General features: G+C 41.2%; 3 protein-coding genes and 1 long non-coding RNA gene across 5 annotated transcripts; 2 read left to right on the top strand and 2 right to left on the bottom strand.

The window, feature by feature from the left end:
* Positions 1-882: 882 nt before the first annotated feature.
* On the bottom strand, positions 883-2,624 carry LOC141633715 (uncharacterized). Of its 2 annotated transcripts, none has more exons than XR_012538494.1 (3): positions 2,302-2,624; positions 1,223-1,297; positions 883-1,131 (listed from the first exon to the last, which is right to left on the bottom strand). It is a non-coding gene; the product is annotated as an uncharacterized LOC141633715 (long non-coding RNA). The 2 variants fall into 2 exon arrangements; XR_012538495.1 differs by having other exon boundaries at positions 1,223-1,281; positions 2,302-2,623.
* Positions 2,625-2,886: 262 nt separating this feature from the next.
* LOC141631628 (uncharacterized) lies at positions 2,887-4,457 on the top strand. The gene is made up of 4 exons (XM_074444272.1): positions 2,887-2,919; positions 3,027-3,248; positions 4,014-4,244; positions 4,326-4,457. Exons 1-4 carry the CDS (start codon positions 2,887-2,889, stop codon positions 4,455-4,457), a joined length of 618 nt encoding a protein of 205 aa, XP_074300373.1.
* A 100-nt stretch (positions 4,458-4,557) lies between these two features.
* Positions 4,558-6,999, top strand: LOC141631627 (uncharacterized). Its single transcript, XM_074444271.1, has 8 exons — positions 4,558-4,752; positions 4,850-5,113; positions 5,273-5,616; positions 5,753-5,878; positions 5,976-6,083; positions 6,185-6,257; positions 6,383-6,481; positions 6,755-6,999. Exons 1-8 carry the CDS (start codon positions 4,558-4,560, stop codon positions 6,836-6,838), a joined length of 1,293 nt encoding a protein of 430 aa, XP_074300372.1. The 3' UTR covers positions 6,839-6,999.
* Positions 7,000-19,659: 12,660 nt separating this feature from the next.
* LOC141631626 (uncharacterized) lies at positions 19,660-22,105 on the bottom strand. The gene is made up of 6 exons (XM_074444270.1): positions 21,461-22,105; positions 20,747-21,347; positions 20,399-20,619; positions 20,280-20,345; positions 20,033-20,209; positions 19,660-19,719 (listed from the first exon to the last, which is right to left on the bottom strand). The coding sequence occupies exons 1-6, from the start codon at positions 22,103-22,105 to the stop codon at positions 19,660-19,662; spliced, it is 1,770 nt and encodes a 589-aa protein (XP_074300371.1).
* Positions 22,106-24,511: the final 2,406 nt, after the last annotated feature.

Raw genomic sequence — 24,511 nt, 5'->3', positions numbered from 1 at the left:
TGATCCGTCAAAGGCAACGTCCATTTGCACTAAAATAAAAAACCCCACTACTACAAAATATCAAATAGACATCACTTAATATGCATTAGATTTTTTAAAAAATCTGATGTATAAATTTATACATCAGTTATTTCGAAAAAACTGATGTCTATATGCTTACATAGACATGGGACTTTTACAAGAACCCATGCCTATTTAAAATGAACTTATATATTATTTTTAATTTATAATGTATACATCAAATTAAAAAAAAACCGATGCATAACTAAAAAAATACTTGGCGCAAGTCCCTGAGTAAGTTGGCGCCCATATTTTCCACATCGACAGATTTTATTTTAATTATACTCCATTATTTTCAAAACCCTTCTTCTCCACCGCAAAACCCAATTTCTCCACCGAAAAACCCAATTTTGCAATTTCCTTCATACTCCATCGCTGCTCCCATCGTCACCGGTCATCATCACTGCTGCTCTAACTCGGCTGGTCCTTTATCCGGTACCTGTCATCTCCTCTAAATCGTATTCATCTTAATTTATGGGTTTTTATTTCTGTTTGGATTTTGATCTTTTATTTCAATTTTTCTGTTGTGCAATTCATTTTTTTTTTTGGGTTCATTGCTTAGTTCTGCAACTCTCCATTGATTGCTAAATACAACTAAAATCTAGTATCAAATTGAGTGGGAAAATTAGGGTTAACTCTTATGTTAATCAATTTTTTAGTTCAATACTTAGTTTTCCTATTGTTAATTTAGGGTTTTGTCTTAATTTAGGTGTTTCTTGTTGTTATTTAAGTGTTGTTGCTGCTGTTGTTCATTATTGTAGGTCTTTTCTCATTTCTATAATTGGTTAAAAGAAATGAAGAGTAAGCGATTACAACCTATTACTCTCCTTTTCATTTATCTTATGAAGCAGCTAAATAGTTATTACAATTCCAACCTAAGAAATCAATCAATGTTTCATGTCTACGGAAAATTTTAGTCAATTATACTTTCAACTTAACTTCAATAACTTCAGTTTGCTGCACAAGTACTCTTGGTCAGGGAACCACAGTAAGATGTTAGCTACTGCTACGAGCTTCCAATAACACTTGTATTGCAAAACTTTAGCCGCAACACTTCAGCATCCTCAAGCCCTTTATGATAAGAATGAGTAAATGATGAACGTAAACAAGAGGTTCAAAATGGTAATGAATATTCATCGAAGTACCAAGATTGAAAAGATACCTCAAAAGTAAACAACCAAGGTATATAACAAAATCCATGCTGATATTTGAGAAGGCTTCCTGCAGTGAGCCGAGCCTAGTTAAGATCGCATGGCAGAGTTATAATTCAGTGACAAAATAATGAAATCGTTGGGTCATAATCATGTCCGCTTTCACGCATTACAAAAAAACATCGTCATCAATCATATTCTCTAGTGTAATGAGAGTGAGAAAGACGGAATAAAAAGAAAAGATCACTTTTTATTACCACTGTACAAAACAAAATTTAATAAACGATGACAAAAGAGAGCACTTTAAAAGTATTCATAAAGTGTTAAATGCTCATTACTCTCTTCTACGTCAAGCAACCCATCCTCGTGCTACATTATCAGATGAACATAAACGGAAATCATGCTCTAATATAGGAACTTTATACAACCTGCACAGATGTACTTTGTCCTAACTTATTGATAAGCTCACAATCTAATTACACAAAACCATAGGTTTCACAACCTTGCATGTTTCACCAAGCTCCATTCTGCTCAAAATAAATTCTTGTCATACATTATGACCTCTACTCACACGATAGAATGACGTAAATAAATCATGTAAGCCTAATTATACAATGAATCGTCGAAGGTACAAATACTATATAAAAATATCTTATTCAACAGTAAGACCTAACTAAGAAACATTAAATTTTATTTTAGATTCGTTTCTAAGAACTACTAGTCAAATTTAGCATAAGAGGCAATAATCTTATTTAACTAACAATAGTCCTTTTTAAAACAATAAATACAAATGATGATCAGAAGGCCGCAAATAAATTTGCGATTGTGACTGATAGCATGACCGAATTAGTTTCCCCTAGTCCAGAGGCAGAGGATCCGAATTCACGCCAAATTTATCGACTTCTAATTCGGATTGTGACCTAAAATCCCAATTTCATACAAACCCGAAACTATAAATGACTTATTTTAATACTAGTTTATGAACACAAATTACAATCTTTTACTGTACCTATCATCAAACAACAATAATTATAAAATATAAACAAAAAATAGTATAACAAAAAAATTTGCATTTAATTCGAGTAATTACCTTTCACAAATGGAGAATCTGAGGAGGTCATCACTCATCAGTAAAACAAAGGAAGCGATGATAGAGCTTGAACGACGTTACCGATTGAGCCGCGACGGTGCTTGACAACGTATGCGAGAGGCCATAATGTATACACTAACAGTTAGACATGTCGCCAGGCTACAACTAGCTTCTATAAATGCTAGCATACTCTATTTATAGCTTTGCTAGAAGCATGTTCCAGTAGTAGTACCTGCCATATGTCAACGAAGATCAATACAATTATCCAAATGTGCTAACTATAGCTCTCTTCATCTAAAAATGTCACATATGGCAAACTCAATTGGAACTCCCGTAGTAAACAATAGTTTCAGGAGATCACAATAATTAACAAGTCCCTTGTCAGACAAAGAGCCAATATATCACATGATATCCCAAAAATAAAACAAGGGATGAAAAAAGTAGAAGAAATATTTGAGATAAGGGCTATGTTACTCCGACTCTTCTAGTTCCCTCACGTACCCGTGTCCGACACTCGACGCTCGGACAAGGGTATGACACTTCGACACCTCGTTTTAAACCAAAATATGCATATTTTTCATAAAAATGGCCGAGTCCGACACTTGGACACGCACCTGTGTCGGATCCTTCTAAACGAGTCTGAGCAACATAGGATAAGGGCACAAAAGAAAGAACGACCATTTTCCTTGTTTTGGTAGAAGTGATGTTTAATCTAGTTTCTGCAGACCATTTTTGACGTTCCACTTTCGAAGAAGACGCAAGTTATCACTATTGCAAACAAGATATGGACGAACTTTAAATCGAAGCTGACTTCTTTGTATGTGTACAAAAAGCCATTGAAAAAAAGAAAGCGGCGCTCTGATGCTGATCCACTTAAAAAATATGAATACATAACACCTGAAGTATGGAAGAGATTTAAAGCAATGCGTATGACCAAAGAATTTCAAGTGAGTTATTCAGTTAATATATGTATTAATTAGAGTTGATCGTTTGCGGGTTTGGGCCGGAAACGGGCCAGGCCTACCCTATAAAAATGTGTCCAGTGGGCTTAATTTTTATGTCCGTGTCCGCTATAGTGGGCCTAGTACAGGTGTCCATATCCGACCATTACTAGTTAGCGGGCATGCCCACGGGCTTATGGACTTTAAAATATAAAGTAAAGAGCTAAAACTAAACAGAAGCTGCTAAGATACAGAAATGTAGTTGCTAAAAAATGTAGTTGCTAAGATACTCCATAATCTCATTCATCAAAATATTATTGTATGTAAGTTTGTGAACAGCCATAATTAATTGAAAGATAGACAAGAATTGATGAAACAAAAATTGGAAAAGGAACGGTTTGGCTGGTATATATTTCAGGAAATAGGGATGAAGAGATATGGTAGTTTAAGACCTATGAATTGAATAGTTTATGCTGCTAAACCTAAGAATATGAAGGGTTTTGATTTTTAGTGTTTTTAATTAATTCTTACTTGACTTACGATTGAGAATATGGTTTTTGTGTTTTGGCCTTTGGTCCATTGATGCCATAATTGTTTAGTCCGTATTTGTTTAGTCCGTATCCGTCCATTTAAATAGCGGGCTTGACGGGTTGCCTATGGACATATTTGTTTAGTCCGTATCAGCTCTAGTATTAATTTCTTGACAGAATTCCAATAGTTTGAGTACTTTTATATTCAGAGTTGACGAATTATACTAATATTATTTTACAGGCTTCCAGTGAACTAGCTGCAGAGAGGCAAAAAAAGAATAAATACCCACATAGAATGTCTCGTGGAGGATATCGGAAAGTAAGGTTAAAATTGGAAAAAAAGTCTCTGGAAGCCAAGAAAAGTGGTAAATCAGCTCCAAAAATTAGACGAGGTGATTTATGGATAGAAGGAAGAGTAAACAAAAACAGAGAATGTCTTAATTCTGAGACTGATGCTGCTATTGAGAGAATTGTGAGCTTACGAATATTATTTAGACAACTTTCATTGTTCATTGCTTGAAATTGCTTATTTTATGTTTCTTTGATTTTACAGAATTTGGTGAATGAACAAGTGGCAAAAGGGGAATTTCTTCCTAGTGGAAAGGTTGATGTATTGACAAAGGCCCTTGGAACTGATGAGCATTATGGTCGTGTACGAGGTGTTTGGGGGAGTAGTGGGGCATAAGCAGTATTTTGGTAAATGTACATATCGTCGGAATGAAGGGGTATCCAAAGAGTATTTGGACATGTTAACCCAAATGATTACCCAAAAAGTAACCGCAAATATGCAAAAAGAGATAGAATTTATTGTAGAGCAAAGAACAACTGCTGCCTTTGAAAAAAGTAACAAAAATGGAAACAGTTTCTCTGTTGAAAATGATCGTGTAAACGACGCTGAGGTAGAGACAAATTGTAAAAGTGGAAATGCTAGTTGTTACGAACATGATCAACCTGATCCGTTTGATGAGATACCTGAGAAGGTATATTATGTTTGGATATATGTATAATGGACATTGTTTGGTGTTAATTTCATATAACTATGGCTTGATTGTTTAACTTTTGGATTTTTATTTCAAGGGAGTTGAATGTCAATTAGCTGTGATTGACATAGAGATGCACAATGTGGCGCTTGGAAGAGTTTTTCGGTCCCCAACTCAGGCCTCTAGATCTTATGGTCAAGCATTTGGAGAAAATGATGTGAGAGTTTCAATTGAAGTTGTCTTGGAGGGTAAGGAGGATGCGGAATTACCTGTCCCAACAAATGAATTTTTTACTGTTGGTGATGCAGTTGGATCTTTTGTTCGATGGCCGAAAAATTTAATCACTTTTGGACATCCTAAGGTACATGCTCTTCTATTGTGTTTTATCTATTTAAAACTTGGTATATGCACCTGTACATAGAAGAGTTTTTCGGTCCCCAACTCAGTAGTTCAATTTTTTGCTGATTAACATTCGTTGGTTTCATCATATTCTTATACCGTATTTGTGTTCCCAATGTAGAGTAATCATGAGATATCACGAGAAAGGTCAAAGAAGTATACAAGTCGAAAGCAAACAAAGTTTGATGTCGGGACGTCGAAGAAAGTAGAGAGTGACAAAAGCAAAACAAAGGAGTCAATGGTGAGATCGAATAGTACTATGAAAACTCTTCTTAATAATAAATATGATTCTAGAAAGTTGATGTCCAAAGTGGTTGATATTATAGACGATCGTCAATCATCTTCACTTACTTTAAGTGAAAAAGTGTTGGGTTATAAGCAAACAGTTTTCCTCTCCAAGGATGACATGACTCAACTATTGAATATGAAAAGACTAAGTATATCATGCATTCAGGCTTTTATTGGGTAAGTGACTATTCAGGCTTTTTTGTGGAATTGAAATGTGAAATAAAGAGTATGAGAATAACAAGGCTCTCTGAGATACTAATTTAGATTAATTTGTATATCATAAGTGCTTGCATAGCATATGTGACAATGACAGATATGGGTTTATTTGTCCGCAAATTTCTTCAATGGTTGGTCAAACTGTAGATGAAGCAGCAACATATATCTCTAACCGGCTGAAAGGAGGGAAAAAAAAGATTTATTTGGCTCCGTATTATCACGAGTAAGTATAATTGTCTTTTTTATGTCGAACTACATTGTTAATACGCTATTATAGTTTTCAAATATTTGATGTTCAATGTTGGGTTTTAATTTTACAGTAATCATTGGATGCTTGCCATAATAGATATTATAGAGCACAATCAAGTTTATTGGTGTGATCCAATAGGAAACTCAGAGATTCCAATATTTAAGACCGTACTTAATACGTAAGCTCATCTTAATAATTACGATTGTTGTAAAATATTCATTGAAAACATGAAGGTAGTTGTATAGTAACTTTTTTTCCCACAATTCACCTATGTCATAGGTCTATACGAGTTTATGGCTATGAAGGGGGATCAAGGAAGTCTAGTAAAGTGCCGCAATGGATAAAACTTGATGTAAGTATTTCTCATGTTATATAACTTGAATGGTTGGTATCCACACTTACAATTGTTGCGTAGACTTTGTTCACTATTTTGATGGAAATGAATGTGTCATTTATACTTATGGCATGTTGTTTTAGTGTGCTCGTCAACCAGGTAAAACAGAATGCGGTTACTACATTATGCGATACATGTTAGAGATCGTAACTAGTCCTAATTCGATGTGTTCTCTAGATGAGGTAATTTTTTTGTTTTTCATTCATTGATTCAAATTCACTGTACAGTAGTATTTTTTGCCATCACCTAACAATTTTCATGTCCTACTAAGTTCTAATTTATTGAGCTACAACCCTTGCAATTGGACTGAGGTTATTTTAAATCATCACCGCACCCCAAACCTCTCCCCTTGGCCTGAAAATTGTTACCGTTAGTGCATTATACGATGAATTACCAAGGACATATTTGTTAGTAGCGTATTAGTGATTTGATAAAGCAATTTTCTTGACTTGCAGCTTTTTCAAGATACAACATCATATTCACAAGACGAAATCGACGAGGTTCGTGATTTATGGGCGGATTATTTTCTGAATGCTTAGTAATATAATGTATTAGTTTGTCGGATGATGGGTTTGGTTGTATATATGAAATATTTTGCTCACTAGTCAAATATGTAAGATGTATTTGGTGGCTATGACTTTGGATGTTGGTTTTTGCTTAATGTACTGGTTCATGCTTTCATTGATGAAAGACATGTTTTGGCGGATAATTAACGTATTTAATTTTTTTTTTTAAAAATAAATAAAAAGTATATGCATCAGATTTTTTAAAAAAGCTGATGTCTAATTAGATAATAGACATCGGTTTTTAGTAAAAGTATGATGTCTTTATATGGAATAGACATCAGATAAAATTCAACCGATGTCTATTGTCCAAATAGACATCAGACTAAAGTCTGATGTATAAGCAAAAAGAATATACATGTGTGAACTGTGCATCAGTTGCAAATCCGATGCGTATTGATGAAAATGTCAGATGTCTATAATGATTTTTGTAGTAGTGCCCCCAGAACTACGAGCATGTTTTGATTTCACCTTTTCAGGTGAATACGTAGGTAGTCCCTCTTATGCCTGAGGGATACAACCACAAAACCCAATCAAAGTCACAAAACATTTCGAACTACGCGCATGGTTTGATTTCACCTTTTCAGGTGGATACGTAGGCAGTCCTTTCTTACACAAGAAGGATACAACCATTCCCACAATCAAATACAATAATTCCCATACAAAAATCCCTATAAAAAAAGAGATAGGTAAAACCATTCCCTTTCCCACAAAAATACGAAAAATGAGCCTTTATCCCTTCCCACAAAATACCACTTTCCCAAGTGCAAATGTTTAGGACGATTCAAATTGAATTGCCTTCACCAAACGGATGGAAGAAACAAGCGTTCACAATTTTCGACACGAGCAATTCTCTTATTTAATTAATAATGGGAGGGATTACAGTTTCAACAACAAATAAAGTTTGACGAGTCTACAACTTGTCAAAGCTAAGGTGTCCACTAACACACCTCACATAATAAAACTAGCACAAAACGCACAATAACTAGCTAGTACAACATAATAAAAACTCACAACAATACTACAACATAATAATAAAGCGGGTAATGGAGGTCTTCACTCTTCCATTCTACCCTTGCCTTTTCCCTCGGGGTACATCTTCCCCTTGTGCTTCTTGTTGGCCCGCCTAGCACGGACTTCCTCCTCGGAACGGATCCTCAACGGGTCTAAGACGGCGGCGGCCTCCGGTCTAGCACAAGACCCCATGTTCGACTCAAAAAGAGCCAATGCACGACCCACCATATTCTGGGGGCCGGAACTCCTCCTCTTCGGTGGTCTCATCACATTGGGGGTAGCTCCATACTCCTCGAAGAAGGCATGGTTGGCCTTGCCAACCTCTCGATACTTCAAGTCGACAACCTCGTCCTTGCGAAATTTGGATCTCTCTTCCAAGGACGGAGCACGTGACCACTTGACATAAGCGGGAGTCACCCATATCGTGGCAGCAGGGTTTGGCACCTCCCAAAGTGACCGAGTGGCCCACCACCTTTCAAAGAATTCCACCAGCTCGGAGTTCCGGAACACATTCTCTTGAACAAGAGTATCTTGAGCGGGCACCTTTTGTTGACGCCCTATTTGCCTCATGAGCCTTTTGGGATATATGAAGGAAACAACCTTAAAACCCACAACCATCAAAGAACGAGGACTAGCACCCGAAGCGGGCAACCCCGTGAAAGACCTCAAGTGCCACCACGGCACCACCCAACGGATATGAGGACCACCCTCCTCCGCCAACCTTGCGGCCCAATAGGCCTCGGTGGAAGCAAAACTATCCGGGTACAACTTCTTCCTCATGGTAAGATGACGGAAGAAATAAGAAGAAGGATTAAACGGAGGCTCTAAATACCTTAGCCTCTCCAATAGCCACACTTAGAGGATCCTTGGCGATCCAAAAGAGGGAGCTTCTCCACAAGAGCCTTCCTTGTCCAAAGCTTGGATAATCTCTCCAAGCACCAACCATGATGGATCTCTACCATGCTCCATTTTCTCAATCACATGGATGAGGGTCATGCTACCATGGCATCTTGGCCCCTCATTCTTCAAGACATCAACAAAGAGGTACACATGGACAAGGCAAAATGCAAGAGCCCTTCTCCTAGCCACCTCCGAGACATTAACATCTAATCGGTTTGAAAAGATGTTGATAAGAGCCAACATATCCACACCATGTGGGGCAAGAAGAAAGTTGATTTGGCTTGTTGACAAGCCCAACATGGAACAGAATTTCTCCTTGTAGCACAACCGAGTCGGAGGAAGAACCGGAACACAACCCGGCCACCCACCAATGGCTCCAACTTCTTCGGCAAGAGGACAAAGCTCGCCTTTCTGGAAAACGAAAACATGATGTTTCGAATCCCAAAACCGAGAACATGCTTCAAGAAACAAAGGTTTCACCTTGACTTGACGAAGCACCAACAATTGACCAACTCCCATGCAAATGAGTTGATGCTTTTCGGGAGGCGACAAATCCCGGCACCATTGTCGCAATGCGTTCTCAAAAGTATCCATGAAATATTTTTCCTTTAAGAAGAAGAGGTTTTATAGAGATGTTTTTGTGTTTCGGATGATGAAACAATGAAGCGCAAACTTCCCTATTTATACAAAATGATTAGCGCATTTTTCAGAAAAAGGGGAGAGATGGCTTCCATCGCCAAGCTGCTCGCGCCTCTTTGAGGCTCCTCCAGGATTACCGCTGTTGACTCGTCTCTTTCAACATGTATTTTTTCCTGACACCCCAAACCTCCCGCTGAGAACCTCGCGCCTCTTCGGGGTGATTCAGGAAATTTTGTGTTTTCTCACACTCACATTTCCTTGTTTTCGCGTTTTACGAAATCCGACACGGTTTCCATGATGCAGCTTTAAACACTCAAATTTTGTGTTTTCTCACACGGGTTTCCATGAGTTTTATATTTTTTCGAGTCAATTTTCAAAACATTTCGGTGTAATTTAATTCACGACACGAGTTAATTGCCCAAATTCTCAAATCAATTCCTTTTGAATTCCAAACGCGACGATTTGTCACGGAATTTTCAAAATTTCAATTTTAACTTCAAGTTATCTTGGTTAATTTTGATTTTCAAGCAAATGCTTTACGTGTTTTCAACCAAATGCTTCTACGTGTTTACGTTTTTTGCGTATGTGCTATCTGTTGCCTGTTTTCTACAGCTAACGATGCAGGAACTGGTGCAAAGCAAAAGGAGAATCAACAGCCGACAGCGCTCCTCCGAAACACAACACAAAAAAGCCAAAAATCACAAAACAAACCACAATCCAAAAACACATATATACAGACCGCCTCACGCAAAATGTAAATATGTACAAACAAGAGTCCAAGACACGGACAAACTACAACAACTACTCGACGTCTCCCGTCGGACCAGTCCTGGTCTCACTAGGAGTCGCCGCCAACGCAGACACCACCACCAGCTCAGACTCCCTCTCAGGGGAACTCTCCAGCGTCTCACGCTCCATCTCGACGTGAAGCTCCTTCGCTGCAGCCAACTGAGCCTTCAGAGAGGCAATCTCCGCGTCTTGGCTCCGCAACGCGTCCTCGTGAGGCCTCAACTCCTGGTCTCGACAGGTAATCCCCAACCCCTGGGCCTCGATCATCGACCTGGCTGCCTCCAACTCAGCACGGACCCGAGCAAGCTCTGCACGATCCGCAGTGCCCTGCAAAACACAATAACAGATCCTCAAGATCTAAAAACGTGAAATATAACACCAAATACACAAAAATAACACACAAAACGTACCTGAGAAAGCCGAGCCTCCCTCGTAGCCAGGTCACTAGCAAGCGCCCTCCAGCGGTTGGCCATCCGCCACATGTCCTGGTGACTAACAGTCGTCACCTGCAAAACAAAAATGTCATTCAAAACAATGTAAGGCAAGGTATAAATGGAGAGAATTTTCAAGTCAGGAACTCACCCTCAGAACAGTCAACCTCCACTCCAGGTCTCCGTCGGGAAAGCTGGGGGCTGAGTCCTTATCAGCGGGTCGATTCCCTGCCATTTGGATCCACATTAAAAATGACAAACCCTCCTATCAAGAGAGGCTATAAAAACAAAAGAAAAGAGGAAAACATAACTCGATTGGGTACCAAGCAAGCCTCGACAACCGGAAGGTGTCGTAGTCGACGTCCCGCAGCAACAGATCCTCACCTCCCCGACCGTGAAGGTGCTCCTCAACCTCGTCAGGAGTCGACTCCTGGAACAACACCCCAGGCGGGTCAACCGGCACGACGAAAGTCTCGGTAAAGCACTTGCGAACTAAACGCTCGCCCAAGTACCAAACCGGCTCAATCGCCGTCTCCAAGTACAGACGCAGGGAGATGCGAGGCCGCAAACGCTCTCTGATGGCAGCCGGCACACCCGTGTAGTGTTCCCAAGGCCGCCCAACAAACTGCATTCGAGACAAAGCTACTCAGCTAACTGGGGGCTTCACAAGCTACCTAATCATCCTATCTCTGTCTAAGGGAGAAGGGGGAAGAGAACAAGAACTTACATCAGCAACCCGAAGCTTGTTCACGCGACGCCTGCAGTCCTTGTAAGTCGACTTGGTCGACTTCTACCGAGACACCGTCCAACCCCTCACAGCAGGGTAAGCCGAGGGAACACCGCTTGTAGTCCCCGGACGCAGAGGAGTGAAGTAAGCATACAACCAAGCCTGTAATCAAACACAGCAAACACAAATTAGCCAATTTCTCAAAAATTGCCAAAGTCAAAATCAAAATCAAACCAAAAAAAACTACCACAAAAAAAAACTCGTAACTCAAAGATGAGGCGTAACACAAATTAGCCAATTTCTCAAAAATTGCCAAAGTCCCCGCTCCCACTGTCTCCGGACGCACCGCCGCGTGCAAGTAACGAGTGAAACTCGCCAAAGCCGGCGTAACCCAGTCAAACCGACCCAAAGTGTCAAGGTCGGTAAGGAGAGGAAGCACCTTGGTCGATAAGCGCTCGCCCTTGTCACCAAAGTACGTGGCACCCAAGAAGTACCACAACCACAGTCGCGCCTCCCTCGCGTCGGCCTCAACCTCTGCCTCTGGACTCGCCAACGGCGCCGGAACAACACCTGCCACCCTCTCAGTGAAGTGGCCCTTCACGTAGGAACTCGGAATCAGGCACAGAGTGACGTCGGAAGGCTCCGGCAAAGCAGTACCGATCAAGGCGGTTACCGCAGGAGAAGAAACTCTCTCCGGTGTCGCGATAAACTCAATAGGCAGCTCGCCGCAGGGAAGGCCGGATACCATGGCGAAGTCCTCTAAAGTCACGCCGACCTCCCAAAACTCCATGTGGAACGATGACGTCGTATCCCAATACCGATCCAACATAGCGCGGATCAAACATAGGTTCGACCTAATCGAGGACCTGTGAATGTCCCGCCAAGCGGCCACTAACGACCCAAAAGCCGAACTCTCTATCAACGCTCTCGACCCGGCTCGGAGAACGTCGCAAAGACCCAAGGAGGTAGAAAAGCCCGAGAAAGTCCTCATGGTGCCGATCTCCTGAAATCAAAAACAGACAACGTTAGAATGCCTATTTAAGCTCGACACTTCAAAAATGACAAAATTCAACCAGGGAATGCGACTCACCATGCCCTCGTGAGCACGGTGGGAAAGGTGTCGGTCCAGTCGGAACAACAACTGGCTACCGTCAAAACCCTCGGCCCACTCAGGCGCCGCCCGTAAAAGCAACCCCCGCGGGGCCGTAACTCGCCTGGCTCTCCAGCTCGCGGCGTCAGCATCGTCCTCGGCTGTCTCTCCTCTCCGCCTTTTATGACCGCGAGACTCAACGTGGTGGATAGGGCCCAACTCAACGACCCTGTTGACGTCCCGCAACGTCCGCCTAGTCGAAGAAACCCTTCTCCCGGAGATACTCGCCTCAGCCCCAGTCTGAGCTCTACCGATGCTAACAGCCCCAACAACAGGCTCCTCACGCTCCTCGACGGCCCCTGAGGCCCCAACAGTCTGCTCAGGAGGTCTCTTCTCCTCAGTAACGTCCTCCACAACCACGGCAGGTGTGCTAACCGGAGTACTAACCAGGCCCGACCCGAACAACTCCTCAAGAGTCGCAGCCATGAACTCCTCCTGCCCCGAACACTCTCCTACAAACAAAAAAACGTCAGCCAAAATTTCGGCATTAGGACGGCATGAAATGGATAAATCCAAAAACAAAAAAACAACCTGCAAAACAAAAACAAGGGGCAATCCCGCCCCAAACCATTCACAAAAAAAACACAAAAATGACTCGCCCCTCTTTTCAAGCAAAAGACGAGTCAAAATCACAAAAACGGCCTTTCAAGACCCATACAAGCTCCGCCAAAAACCCCAAAATACATTCCCGACACAATGAGGATTTTTCTACGGTTCAAAAAGGCAATTCATACGCTAATTTGAGCCCAAACCGGTCAAAAATTCAAAAACGGCTGCAAAAGGCAAAACGTGATTTTATCACGCCTCAAGGTGACCTAAAATACCAATAAGGTCCATTTCAAGGCAAACTGACTCGATTCAAGCCTAAACAGGCGCTTATTTTGTCAGACGTAAGAGACCGTCGCAAAAGGCAAAAATCCAATTTTGCCCACAAACATCCAACAAAGGTCCTTAGATGGCAAACACGGGTTTTCCCAACTACAATGCAACCTAGTGGGACCCACTATCCAAGCAAATAAACTTGGCATTGCGAAGTGAGACGGTGTCTCACCTTACTCGCGTTTTTCGAACATAGGGAGCGGGAACGGGGACCAAAATGCAAACTAAAAGCACCCCTATGCTCCTAAACAGGTTTCTAACCTAATGCAAACATCAATTTCACTCGAAATTGGCTCAATCAAAAACGCCCAATTCGATTTTTAGGGCAAAATTTTGCCCTAATTCAATCAAGCTAAAAATCGACAAATTTGAATGGATTCAAGAGGAAATACTTATCTTGAGATGACATTTGTTGACAATGGCACAAGTGAAAGTAAGCTAGAAGGTCCTTTAATGGCGATTTTGCGAGATTTTGAGGTTGAAGATCAATAATCATCCGCAGCTCAACCTCGCGTCTTTTTAACAGAAAATAGGGAAGTCGGCTTTCATCGCCAGATGGCTCGCGCCTAAACCAGGCCTCTCCCTTGCCTTTTCAACGAAATTTGGGCTTTGGCCCAATTTCCAATCAACAAATTCGGATTTTCGTTGACGATATTGAATGTCGTCATATCCTCAAAAACAAACAAAACCAAATAGTGAAAATTCAAATTCCCTATTTTCAAAATTTCAAGCAAACGGCGATCAAAACCGCCAACTTCAAAAATAATAGCGAAAATTCAAAATCGCTATTTCCTCAAAATCCGAACGACGGCAATTAAAACCGTCAATTCAAAAAATAATAGCGAAAATTCAAAAACCGCTATTTCTCCAAATTTCAAGCAACGACGGCACATAAACTGTCACTTCGATCAATAGTGAAGATTCCAAATTCACTATTTCCATCACATGTCAACGTCGGCACATAAACCGTCACTTCAGTTAATAGCGAAGATTCCAAATTCGCTATTTCTGTCAAATGTCAACGGCGGCACATAAACCGTCACTTCAAACGCTATAGAAAACTCAATTTCGCTATTTTCCTTCAAAATTAGAACAAACGGCGATCAAAACCGCCACTGAAAATTCAAGCCAACGAATGGTGAAGATTCCAAATTCACTATTCCTTCAAATACCAGCAGGGGGCTTCCTCGCGGAACCCACTCATTCCAAAAACGGTGATAGTGAAAATCCAAATTCACTATTTCCACAGCGGCATCACGAGTTCGCTACTTTCAAAATAAGCCCATTCGACGCGGCTATTCCCATGGTCCATTAACCGACCGCTGGCGAGCCTTTGTCCGCAACACATCAAGGATACATCCCGAAGATGCCTCAGGTACATTTCCTTACCATTGGCTGGCGAGCCTTTGTCCGTAACCTTTCAAGGATACATCCCGAAGATGCCTCGGGTACATTTCCTTACCATCGGCTGGCGAGCCTTTGTCCGCAACCTTTCAAGGATACATCCCGAAGATGCCTCGGGTACATTTCCTTACCATCGGCTGGCGAGCCTTTGTCCGCAACACATGCAAAGACATATCCGAAGATGCCTCATGTATGACTCCTTCTTATGGCTGGAGAGCCTTTGTACGTAGTCTAACGGACTTTAAACGACCCGCGCGGACAGTCGACAGACTCTAAACTGTTCCTGACGACAGGCCCTTGACTCGTACCCTCGAGTCGCCTTGGCGTCGCCCTTCCCGACAGCAGGTCCTTGGCCCGAATTCTTTCGAGTGGCCTCGACGTCGCTTGGGTCTCCAGGTTGTAATCTTCGATTGACCTTGGGGCTCTACTTTGATTTTCGCCCTGTCCAAGCCTCAGTCAAAGTGGGGGCTTTGTAGATACCCAGTATCTTTTGAGACTCCAACAAACACCCGAAGATTATCGAACTACAACATGTTTTGGAATCGCGGCGTTTGATCGACAGTTTGTGTACAACTTTACGTCGAAAAACTTAAAACGAGTTCGAAAATAAAACATTTCAAAAATACTTGGAGTGTTTAATGCACGGCGACGGGGTCGCAATGACACTAACTAGAGTCAAAACCGACACCGGACCAAAAACCGACTCAAAAATTCAAATCCCGACTCCAACAACGAGTCAAACTGAGTCAACCACAAAAACAAAATATCTCATAGCCTTCTATGCTAAGTTTTCCCGGATTCATGTTGGTCAAGTACCAAACATGTGACTACAAAACCTAGGATAGAACAAATCATGATTGCGTTTGTTGTGAAAGCGACAACACAGCTCGAAGACCCGCGACGTGGCTCGCGCCTCTTTGAGCAGCCCAGGTGGCCACGTCTCTCAAAATTCACACAACCACTCATTCTCCTATAAATACCCCTCAAATGCTACCCATTTGAGAGTTACGCGAGTGTCCGCCCCCTCGTTTCTCCCTTAAAATTCTCGACTCGACTTTTAAAGTCACAATCCGACGCGTATTTACGACCTACCGATCGTAAACACGAGCCTTACACATTTTTTGGTACCGTCATCGTGCATTAAACCACTTGACCTACCACTTCGACCACAACACCATCACTAAACTTTTAAAACACTCTTTTCCTTACCAAAACGGTTTTAAACCGTGTTTTTTCCGATCAAACGAGTTGTTACACTTACGTCGGTCACTCGCCATAACCAAACATGTAAGTATGAGGGTGTAAAAATCCTCTTTTATTGTGTTTTCATTTGTTTCATGACTCTAACATGCTAAAACATGGAATAAACGAGCCAAAACTGATTTTTGGTCTGAGGCAGAAGCCCCTTAGGTCGCCAACTGGCTCGCGCCTAAATGGGGTATTCAGACCAGAAATCAACCGTGTTTGTTCTCGTCATTTCCCTTAATCCATTTTTCATATTTGTAATCGGTTTTTACCATTTCAAGTATTTTCGAAACCTTTTTGTTTCATTTCACATGTTTTAACCATAAAATATTTTTCACCCTTGGTTCCTTATACCATGACGGTTAAATCCGTGTTTCGGTGATAATATTTGGTTAATGACATTTAGAAGGTATTTTAAAACCTTTTATTTCATTTCTTTACATTTCCAAACAAACATATTAGTCACCAACACAAAATCATCCTTGATTCTACATATCATGCCGGATTTTAACCCGGGTACGATGACGAGTATCTACTAATTACATTCAAAATGGACTTAAAACAATTAGTCCATAATCATTTTCCAAAACTATTCATGTCAAGTTTGTCAAATCGAACCCGACACCGAATATTATCAAATAATGATGATTATTCGTGTCTAGTTCTTCAAATCAACAAATGCGGTCTAAACGACCCTTTTAAAATCAAACCGGGTTCAAATACCCATTTTCAACACGTTTTCTAACGTTTTTTAAAAGGTCAGAACACGGCATACAACCGTTGGCTAACCCGCGCCTCAAGCAGGCCTTTTCTTTCTCATTTTCAAAACCAGAGGGGGGCTCCTTACACCGCCGGCTGGCTCGCGCCTCTTATAGCCGTCTGGTACAGGGCCTGTTCCCTTCCAGCATTAGTCTAGGACGATCCCGACTCCGGCTAACCCGGATATAGGACGGATCAGATGACTATTCATTTATTCAAAACCATATTTGCAAAATGCCTTACTAAGACAAATGGATCATGTTATGCACCCTAAACCTAATACGGTAAATGGATGTTTAATTTCCGTCTTGCATGCAAATCAACCATTAATCCAACTCGACATCTTATACTTGATACTTGGATTAAATCAACCGACTTAGAAAGCTCTCACATGTTAGGTTTAAATCATTGGATGTGCATTCATGCATTTAAACCGTTTTATCAACTTTCGCATTCAACCAACCAAGATCGATCAGTAGAGGCCGCTAAACGCGGGCGGGATTGGGTGTCCGATTAAAGGGCTTCCCAATACGTACCTTCACCTCTTACTCAGAAAATTTGGATAGTGGACGACCTTATCCAGGGCGTACGAGAGTCATTCTAGAGATAGGATGCTAAAGAGGGATGATTTCCTTATCTTTAGTACCTATGTCAAACGCTGCTTTGTGCTTCGATTTGACCGAGGTATAAAGTGGAATTCGAACGGGTTCCAGGCATCCCACAAATGCTTGGTGGCGACTCCGAAAATCTCTAATCGTTTTGACACCCTTACCGAGATGAAACCGACCGATCTAAAACGATCCGGTCGAAAGCATCTTTACGCCGCCGAGCGTGGCTTTCAAAAGACCGCTGCATGTCCACCGATTGGCCTGGCGTGCAGGTGGCCCGAGACCGCGGACCGGTAGGTGGCCCCAAATCCATAGACTGAGACGTGGCCCATGACCATAGAAGCAGTACAAGATTCTAACCAAAGTTCTATAATCAACATGTTCCTCTTGAGGTGGTGTATGAAAATTCAGTGAAAACACTACTTGTACTGGCGACTGAACTCATGAATGACTGTTACTAATGAACTCTAGAGCTTTTCATCAATATGCATCACTACGGCCCCTTGAGCAACTAATTTAATCAATCAATTGCATAGACACAAGATTATACTGGCGACTTGTACTAGTAATCAAAATAAACTTGCATATCTTATCCGACTGGTAAAAACACCAGAACCGTTAACAAATTGGCAGGGATGAACATTAAAAACGAACATCAATCCCAAAATACACAAAACATCAATCCCAAAATACACAGAATAATTAACAGCAGTGCTAGAGCCCTAAATCGCTATATTGAATTCTAAAAATCGCAAATAACTTCAGATTGCTTTCACATAATACACAAGTGACCAAATAGTTGACACATATAATTGACTACAACATATGTAATTACAAAATAATTGGAGAAACAATAAGAAAAATTTGGATGCAGGCATACCTGATTAATAGATCATACGGGGTCAAAGAAGGAAATTGATTGAGGGGTCGGCAGGTGTGCGTGACGACGGGCAAATAGGGATTGTGGTGGCTGGATAAAGAGGAGGCGACGACGACGGAGCGTTGGTTTGTGTATGTGGGAACTGGGAAGCAAAGGGTTTTCGTGGGTGAAGGGTTTTGAATTGCGTGTTAATTATGGGGGTAACTGAAAGGTCGGTCAGATACTATTATGTGTTTGTCGTGTGAAGGACTCGTTTAAGTGACATCGGTTCCAACCGATGTATTTTAAAGACCCTTAAAATAATTGTTAACAGTTATGACCTCGGTTTTAAGAAAACTGATGTAATGCCAATATATTAACATCGGTTTTCATATAACCGATGTTAATATAATATAAATAACATCATTTTGATTTTTAAACCGATGTTAATAAATCTATTATGAACAATTACATCGTTTTTATTAAGAAATGATGTAACTAAGGCGATGTCAATAGGACTTTTTGGACTAGTGTAAAACCCTTCGAAAATGGCCCTATACTTGCCCATTTTTTTATGAAACTTGGTGTTCTGGAACCTTTGAGTAGTGGGTAAATTTGCTATCATGCCAGATTTTTGAGTTGTGACAGCTCTTTCGAGACACTTTTATATGGCATAGTTGACATTGTAGCGAAATGTCGCCGATTTTTGGCTCAAACCCGCAACTAGGCTCGAACTTAGACTATTCTTGACCCGTCCTACCACACGAGTGGTTGGACTTTGGAAAGCGTGGCCAAAGATGATCATAAATGCCGCTTTTTATGCTTGAAATGCTCGAAAATGCTTAAAAAAACTTCTAATATTGCTTTATTTGCTTTGATTGCAGAGGATATTCCTTTTACGTCAAGGAGAGACTTCATGGAGACCGACGTTGAGCTTGAGCCTTCTACCGTTCAGGTGATGGAGAAGAACTTAGAGGAGGAGGAGGGGGGGGAGGAGGAGGCCCCACGGAGGGCCAACATGGGAGGAGGCGGCCACCAGCTCGCAGGAACGCCTGAGTGGGCCGAGAAATGGGATGGTAGACATCTCATTTGGGCAGCGGAGAGCCACTTGTCGTATAGGACGGCGAGGAATATGGTGAGCCTTCCACTTGTCATTTCTTTATTCGTTTCCTTATTTGTTCACTTCTTATCATTTCTTTTTTTTTGGGAAAATGTAAGTTAATATTAATCGCAAAGTTCCATCATACAAACCTCAAAGCTTCCTAACACTCAGATGGTGACTTGTTGCAAGCCCCTCATCCAAATATTGGTTGCTCTACACTTACTAACAACTTTCAGACAACGAATTATATCCCTAACTTGGCTTTTAAGCCGGTTACAAAGCATTTCCGGTCTAACTAACAAGCCTTCTAGCTGACACTTGTTTTTGCACTCTCACAGAAGATACATCAGACTGCAAACAACTGCAGCAATCACCTGCTTCTGCAATAAAGAGCGTCTTCTTAGACTGATCCACCACTGGATTATGTTTTGCTTGGGTATCTGAATCCCCCCCCCCCCCAGGCAGAAATCATACATAAACATTGATGACTATAGACACATTCGAAGAAAAGATGCTGATGACTCTCCTCCAGCATCCCACATAAGTAACAAAGATTGCCTGAAATGATCTGCATCCTAACCAGTCTGTCTTGAGTGAGCAGCCTCTACTGGACGACAAGCCATCCAAAGAAAGTATGTTTTGGTAACATCAGCTAATTTCTCACCCAAGGAAACCAGTTGACAGGCTTAGCAGCAGGAGTTAACCATTTATAACCTTCCTTGATAGAGTAGGTAACAATGCCAGAAGTAAATAAAGGCTTCAGAGTGGACTTAGTGTGACAGATCGTCCTCCACGCCCAGCTAGAAGAGACAGCAGGCTCATAACTCATCCAGTCCCTATCCTTTATATACACAGCATGCACACACTTAACCCATAAATGATCTGCTTTGCTCTCAATCCACCAAACGTACTTGCCTATGGCTGCTATGTTCTATAGGTGTAAATTCTTCAACCCCAAACCTCCTTGTCTCTTTGGCCTGCAGATGAGGTCCCAAGACACTAGAGCAGGACTCTCTTTAGTCTCATGTACATGCCACAAAAATTTCCTACACATTGCATCAATTCTGTTAATAACAGTCTTTGGAATAATAAAAATCTGTGCCCAATAGGAATGCAAGTTATGTAGAACAGAAGCAATCAACACCAGACGACCAGCATATGAGAGTTTCCTTGCACCCAAACCCCTTATTCTCCCCACCACTTTCTCAACTATACAATTGCAATCCATTACAGATAATCTTTTGGGAGAAACTGTCACAAGGTAAAAAGCAGGGGTGATAATGGATTACCCTGCCTCAAACCTCTCCTACCTTTGAAAAAACCAAACACCTCCCCATTTAACCAATTGAATAAGACGGAGAAGTCACACAATTAATACCTAGCTTGATAAATTGTGCAGGGAAACCTAGGGCCATCAAAAGATCACTCACAAAAGCCCATTCCACTGAGTCATAAGCTTTTTGTAGGTCAATCTTCATGAGCACTCTGGGAGAATAGGTCTTCCTCTTGTACATTTTAATCAAATCCTGATAGATAAAGATGTTTCCTACTATATCCCTTCCTTTGATAAAAGCTCCTTGCGAAGGACTCACAATATCAGGCAGTATAGTGCTCAATCTGTTGCAAATTACTTTAGAAATACACTTGTATAGTGTATTGCAACAGGCAATTGGTCTATACTGCATCAGAGTTTCAGGAATATCTACTTTTAGCACCAAGGTAATAATGGTATTGTTGCTCTGCTTGAGAAGATTTCCAGCCTGGTACACATTTCTAACAGCATTGACAACAGACTGCCCAGTAATATGCCACCTATCCTTGTAGAATTTACTACTAAACCCGTCAGGTCCAGGAGCCTTATACCCTGGAATATCATACATAGCAGTCTTAATTTCTAAATCAGTTAAAGGAGCCATCAGATTAGCAATATTATGAGGTTGCAAACATCTCCCATTTCTTACAATGCCCTCTTTCAACCTCTACACAGGCTTAGATGAACTTATAATATGCTTATAATACACCTCAAAAGCTTTTTTAATCTCCTCATAGGTAGAACACAAGGTATTGTGCATGTCACTAATCTGGTACACACTATCCTAGCCCTTCTTCTTGTAATACTGGTATGAAAATAAGCAGAATTCTCATCCCCATCTTTTATCCACTTCTCTTTAGATTTCTGATTTAGAAACTTGGCTCTTACTTCCTTCAGAAACCTCAACTCCTTTGAACATTCCTTTTCAGCACTAACAAGGTCCTCATTCAGAGGATCTTTGCTCAAGAGAGTCTGAAAATGCTTTAAAGATAATTCAGTAACATGGGTAAGATTTTCCACATCACTAAATTGATCTCTATTGAGAGCTTTCAAATCCTTCTTCAACAGCTTCAGCTTAGTCACTATTTGAAACATAGGAGTACCTTCCACAGTTGCAGACCAACCATTCTTCACTATCTGTTCAAAATCAGGGGCCATGGGCCACATGTTGAAGTACTTAAAGGGAAGATTCCTACTAATAAACTGCTCCTCAAATTGAATCACACAAGGACAGTGATCAAATAGTCTTTCAGGTAAGAAACTTGCATACCCTCTAGGATATTGATCAATCCAATCATCATTAATAAAAGCCCTGTCAATCCTACTATAAACCTTATCACCAACCTCATGCTTATTGGTCCAAGTATAGAAGGACCCAGTTGCTTTCATATCCTGCATATTACTATCATGTAAGAATTGCTGCATTGGTAGAATGCCAGCTCTAGTCACACTATTGCCACCAATTCTTTCATCCACACTACAAATAGCATTGAAATCACCACAACTAGCCAAGGACCACTAACACTTATAGGGATATTTCTAAGCTCCTTCCATAAACTATATCTTTCTGCTGCCTTATTAAACCCATATACTACAGTGAATAGCAAAGTTTTATTCCTCACTTTGTCTACCACACTGGTATGAATGAGCTGCACAGTAACTCTTTTAATGTCAACATCAAACATATTGAGATCCCAAATGAGCCAGATCCTTCCTCCTTTGTGACAGCTAGTGTTTGCGCAAACAGACCAACTATCACAAAGATTATTCCTAACTTTATTCCAATTACTACTCTTTATTTTAGTTTCTAGAAATCCAAATAATCCCAACTTATTGTGATTCAAAACCCACTTTATATCATTTTGCTTGTTAGGATTATTCATACCCCTTATATTCCAGAAGCCGCAACTACCCATTGTCAAGTCTGCTACAACTGGTTTCCCCTTTCTCAACACTTCTATTCAGAACAAAACTAGCTTTATGCCTTTGTATGGAGTGATTAAGAGAATCCATAAAGGAGAAGCCTCCTGGAGTACCCACACGAGGTCCCCCACTATCATTCTTCATCATTATGGACAGAATCCTTCTGGGTAAAGATAACTCCACCTCAATTGGTTTGGGCCTCACCATAGGAGTGATCACCTCATTCACAATCCTAGGGGTGACTGGAGGTTTAGACTGATGATTCCTCACCTTCCCTGGCACCACCTTAGGTTACAGAGGCACAGGGGCCTTAACCTTTGGTTTCCACACCTTTGTTGGCTCCATTCGAGGCTTTCCTTTCTTGCACTGGTTAGCAACATGATCCCTGGCATTACAAGCAGTACAAGATAAAGGTAACCAGTCATATTCGACCCTAACAGTCGGCAATTTACCAATTTCATCCATGAATTTGATCTCCTTTGGTAAATGGTGACCAATTTCAACCTCCACCATTGTACGTGCAAAGCCCAGAAACATTTTGTATGATGTGGCATCATCACTTTTGATGTACTTACCAATCTCACCACTTATGTTCCCCAAGCGTCCAGCACCCCAAAACTTAACATCTAAACCATACATCTTAATCCATATAAGAACCTTTTGAACATCGTGTTTGATTAATTCAGAATCAGGTTTCCATTCCTTTACTATAACCGGTTTATTATCAAAAATCAAATGACCATTATTGAAAATCAGTTGTTGTTTTTCCTTAGTCTTAAACCTTACTATAAAAATTCTATTCGGTAAGAATGAAAGCTTATCTACTCCATATCCCTGCCAGACTCGTTTCACAAAGCCACTAATAACACTGCTTGGAGGGTTTACACCCAGAATGTAACAGAAAATAGAGGACGACCAGTATTCGATCTCATCTTCAACATCTGCTCTTTCCAGCTAAAGAATAGGCTTAGGAGCTGCATTGCTTATCGTCTCCACCACCGGTTCCTCGTGTTCTTCCTTATCTTCAATAATACTATCGAGATCAGCTTCATACTCCAAAGATGAAAAACTAGCTTACGATTTTCTTTATGGGATTCAAAATTTAGATGAATTCCTTTATTATGTGAACGAGAATTACTAACTACATTTTTTTGTGATTTATTTGATGAATTAAACCAAGGATTATTTTCAACAACCTTGAAACGTGCCATTGCTTGCGGTTCAAGCCGTTTAAATAGAAAAAAAGGGAGGATTTCCTCTCATACACATTACAATTGAATGGGCTAAATTTTAATTGTTTTGTGCCGAAGCTTCTTATCATTTCTTAGTTCATTCATTCCTTGTCATTTGCTATGCTTAAGAAACCTTTCTTTTGGATTGACGCAGAGGCCGAGAACATGAGGTCATTTTCCGCTACACGACGATGATAGATGCCTTCGGGAAGGCGACGGAGGAGGAGCGAGGCCATCATCGAGCGAGGAGCTTTCGGTGACTTGGTGCAGACTTGGAGAGATATCAAGGAAAGGAAGATTCGAGCTAACCTTTGCCTGATTCGAGCCTTTCTTGATCGGTTGTGGGACACGACCTCGACTTTCCATATGCCTTTTGGGGAGATCGGGGTCACCTTGGAGGACTACGGCATGATCTCGGGTCTGCCGTGTGAGAGGAGCCGCTGGTATGGCCGTCGACGGCCATGAGAGTAGACTCGGCCGAGGCGAGGAGTCTGATCAGCTGGAACATGGCTACGAGTGCAGCCCAAGTTCCTGATTTAGTGCCGAGTTCCTACGTGAGAGACTAATTCGGCGGTAGGGTTCCGGCGAGGGTGAGGATGGATGGGCGCATGGTGCCTCCACCTCCTTGTACTATTGAGCAGCGGGCTCGCCTGTAGCTGTGGTGGTTCTTATCTTC

This window comes from Silene latifolia, chromosome Y (genome assembly GCF_048544455.1).
Source record: "Silene latifolia isolate original U9 population chromosome Y, ASM4854445v1, whole genome shotgun sequence".
NCBI lineage: Eukaryota > Viridiplantae > Streptophyta > Magnoliopsida > Caryophyllales > Caryophyllaceae > Silene > Silene latifolia.
This window is presented reverse-complemented; position numbering and strand designations above follow the sequence as displayed.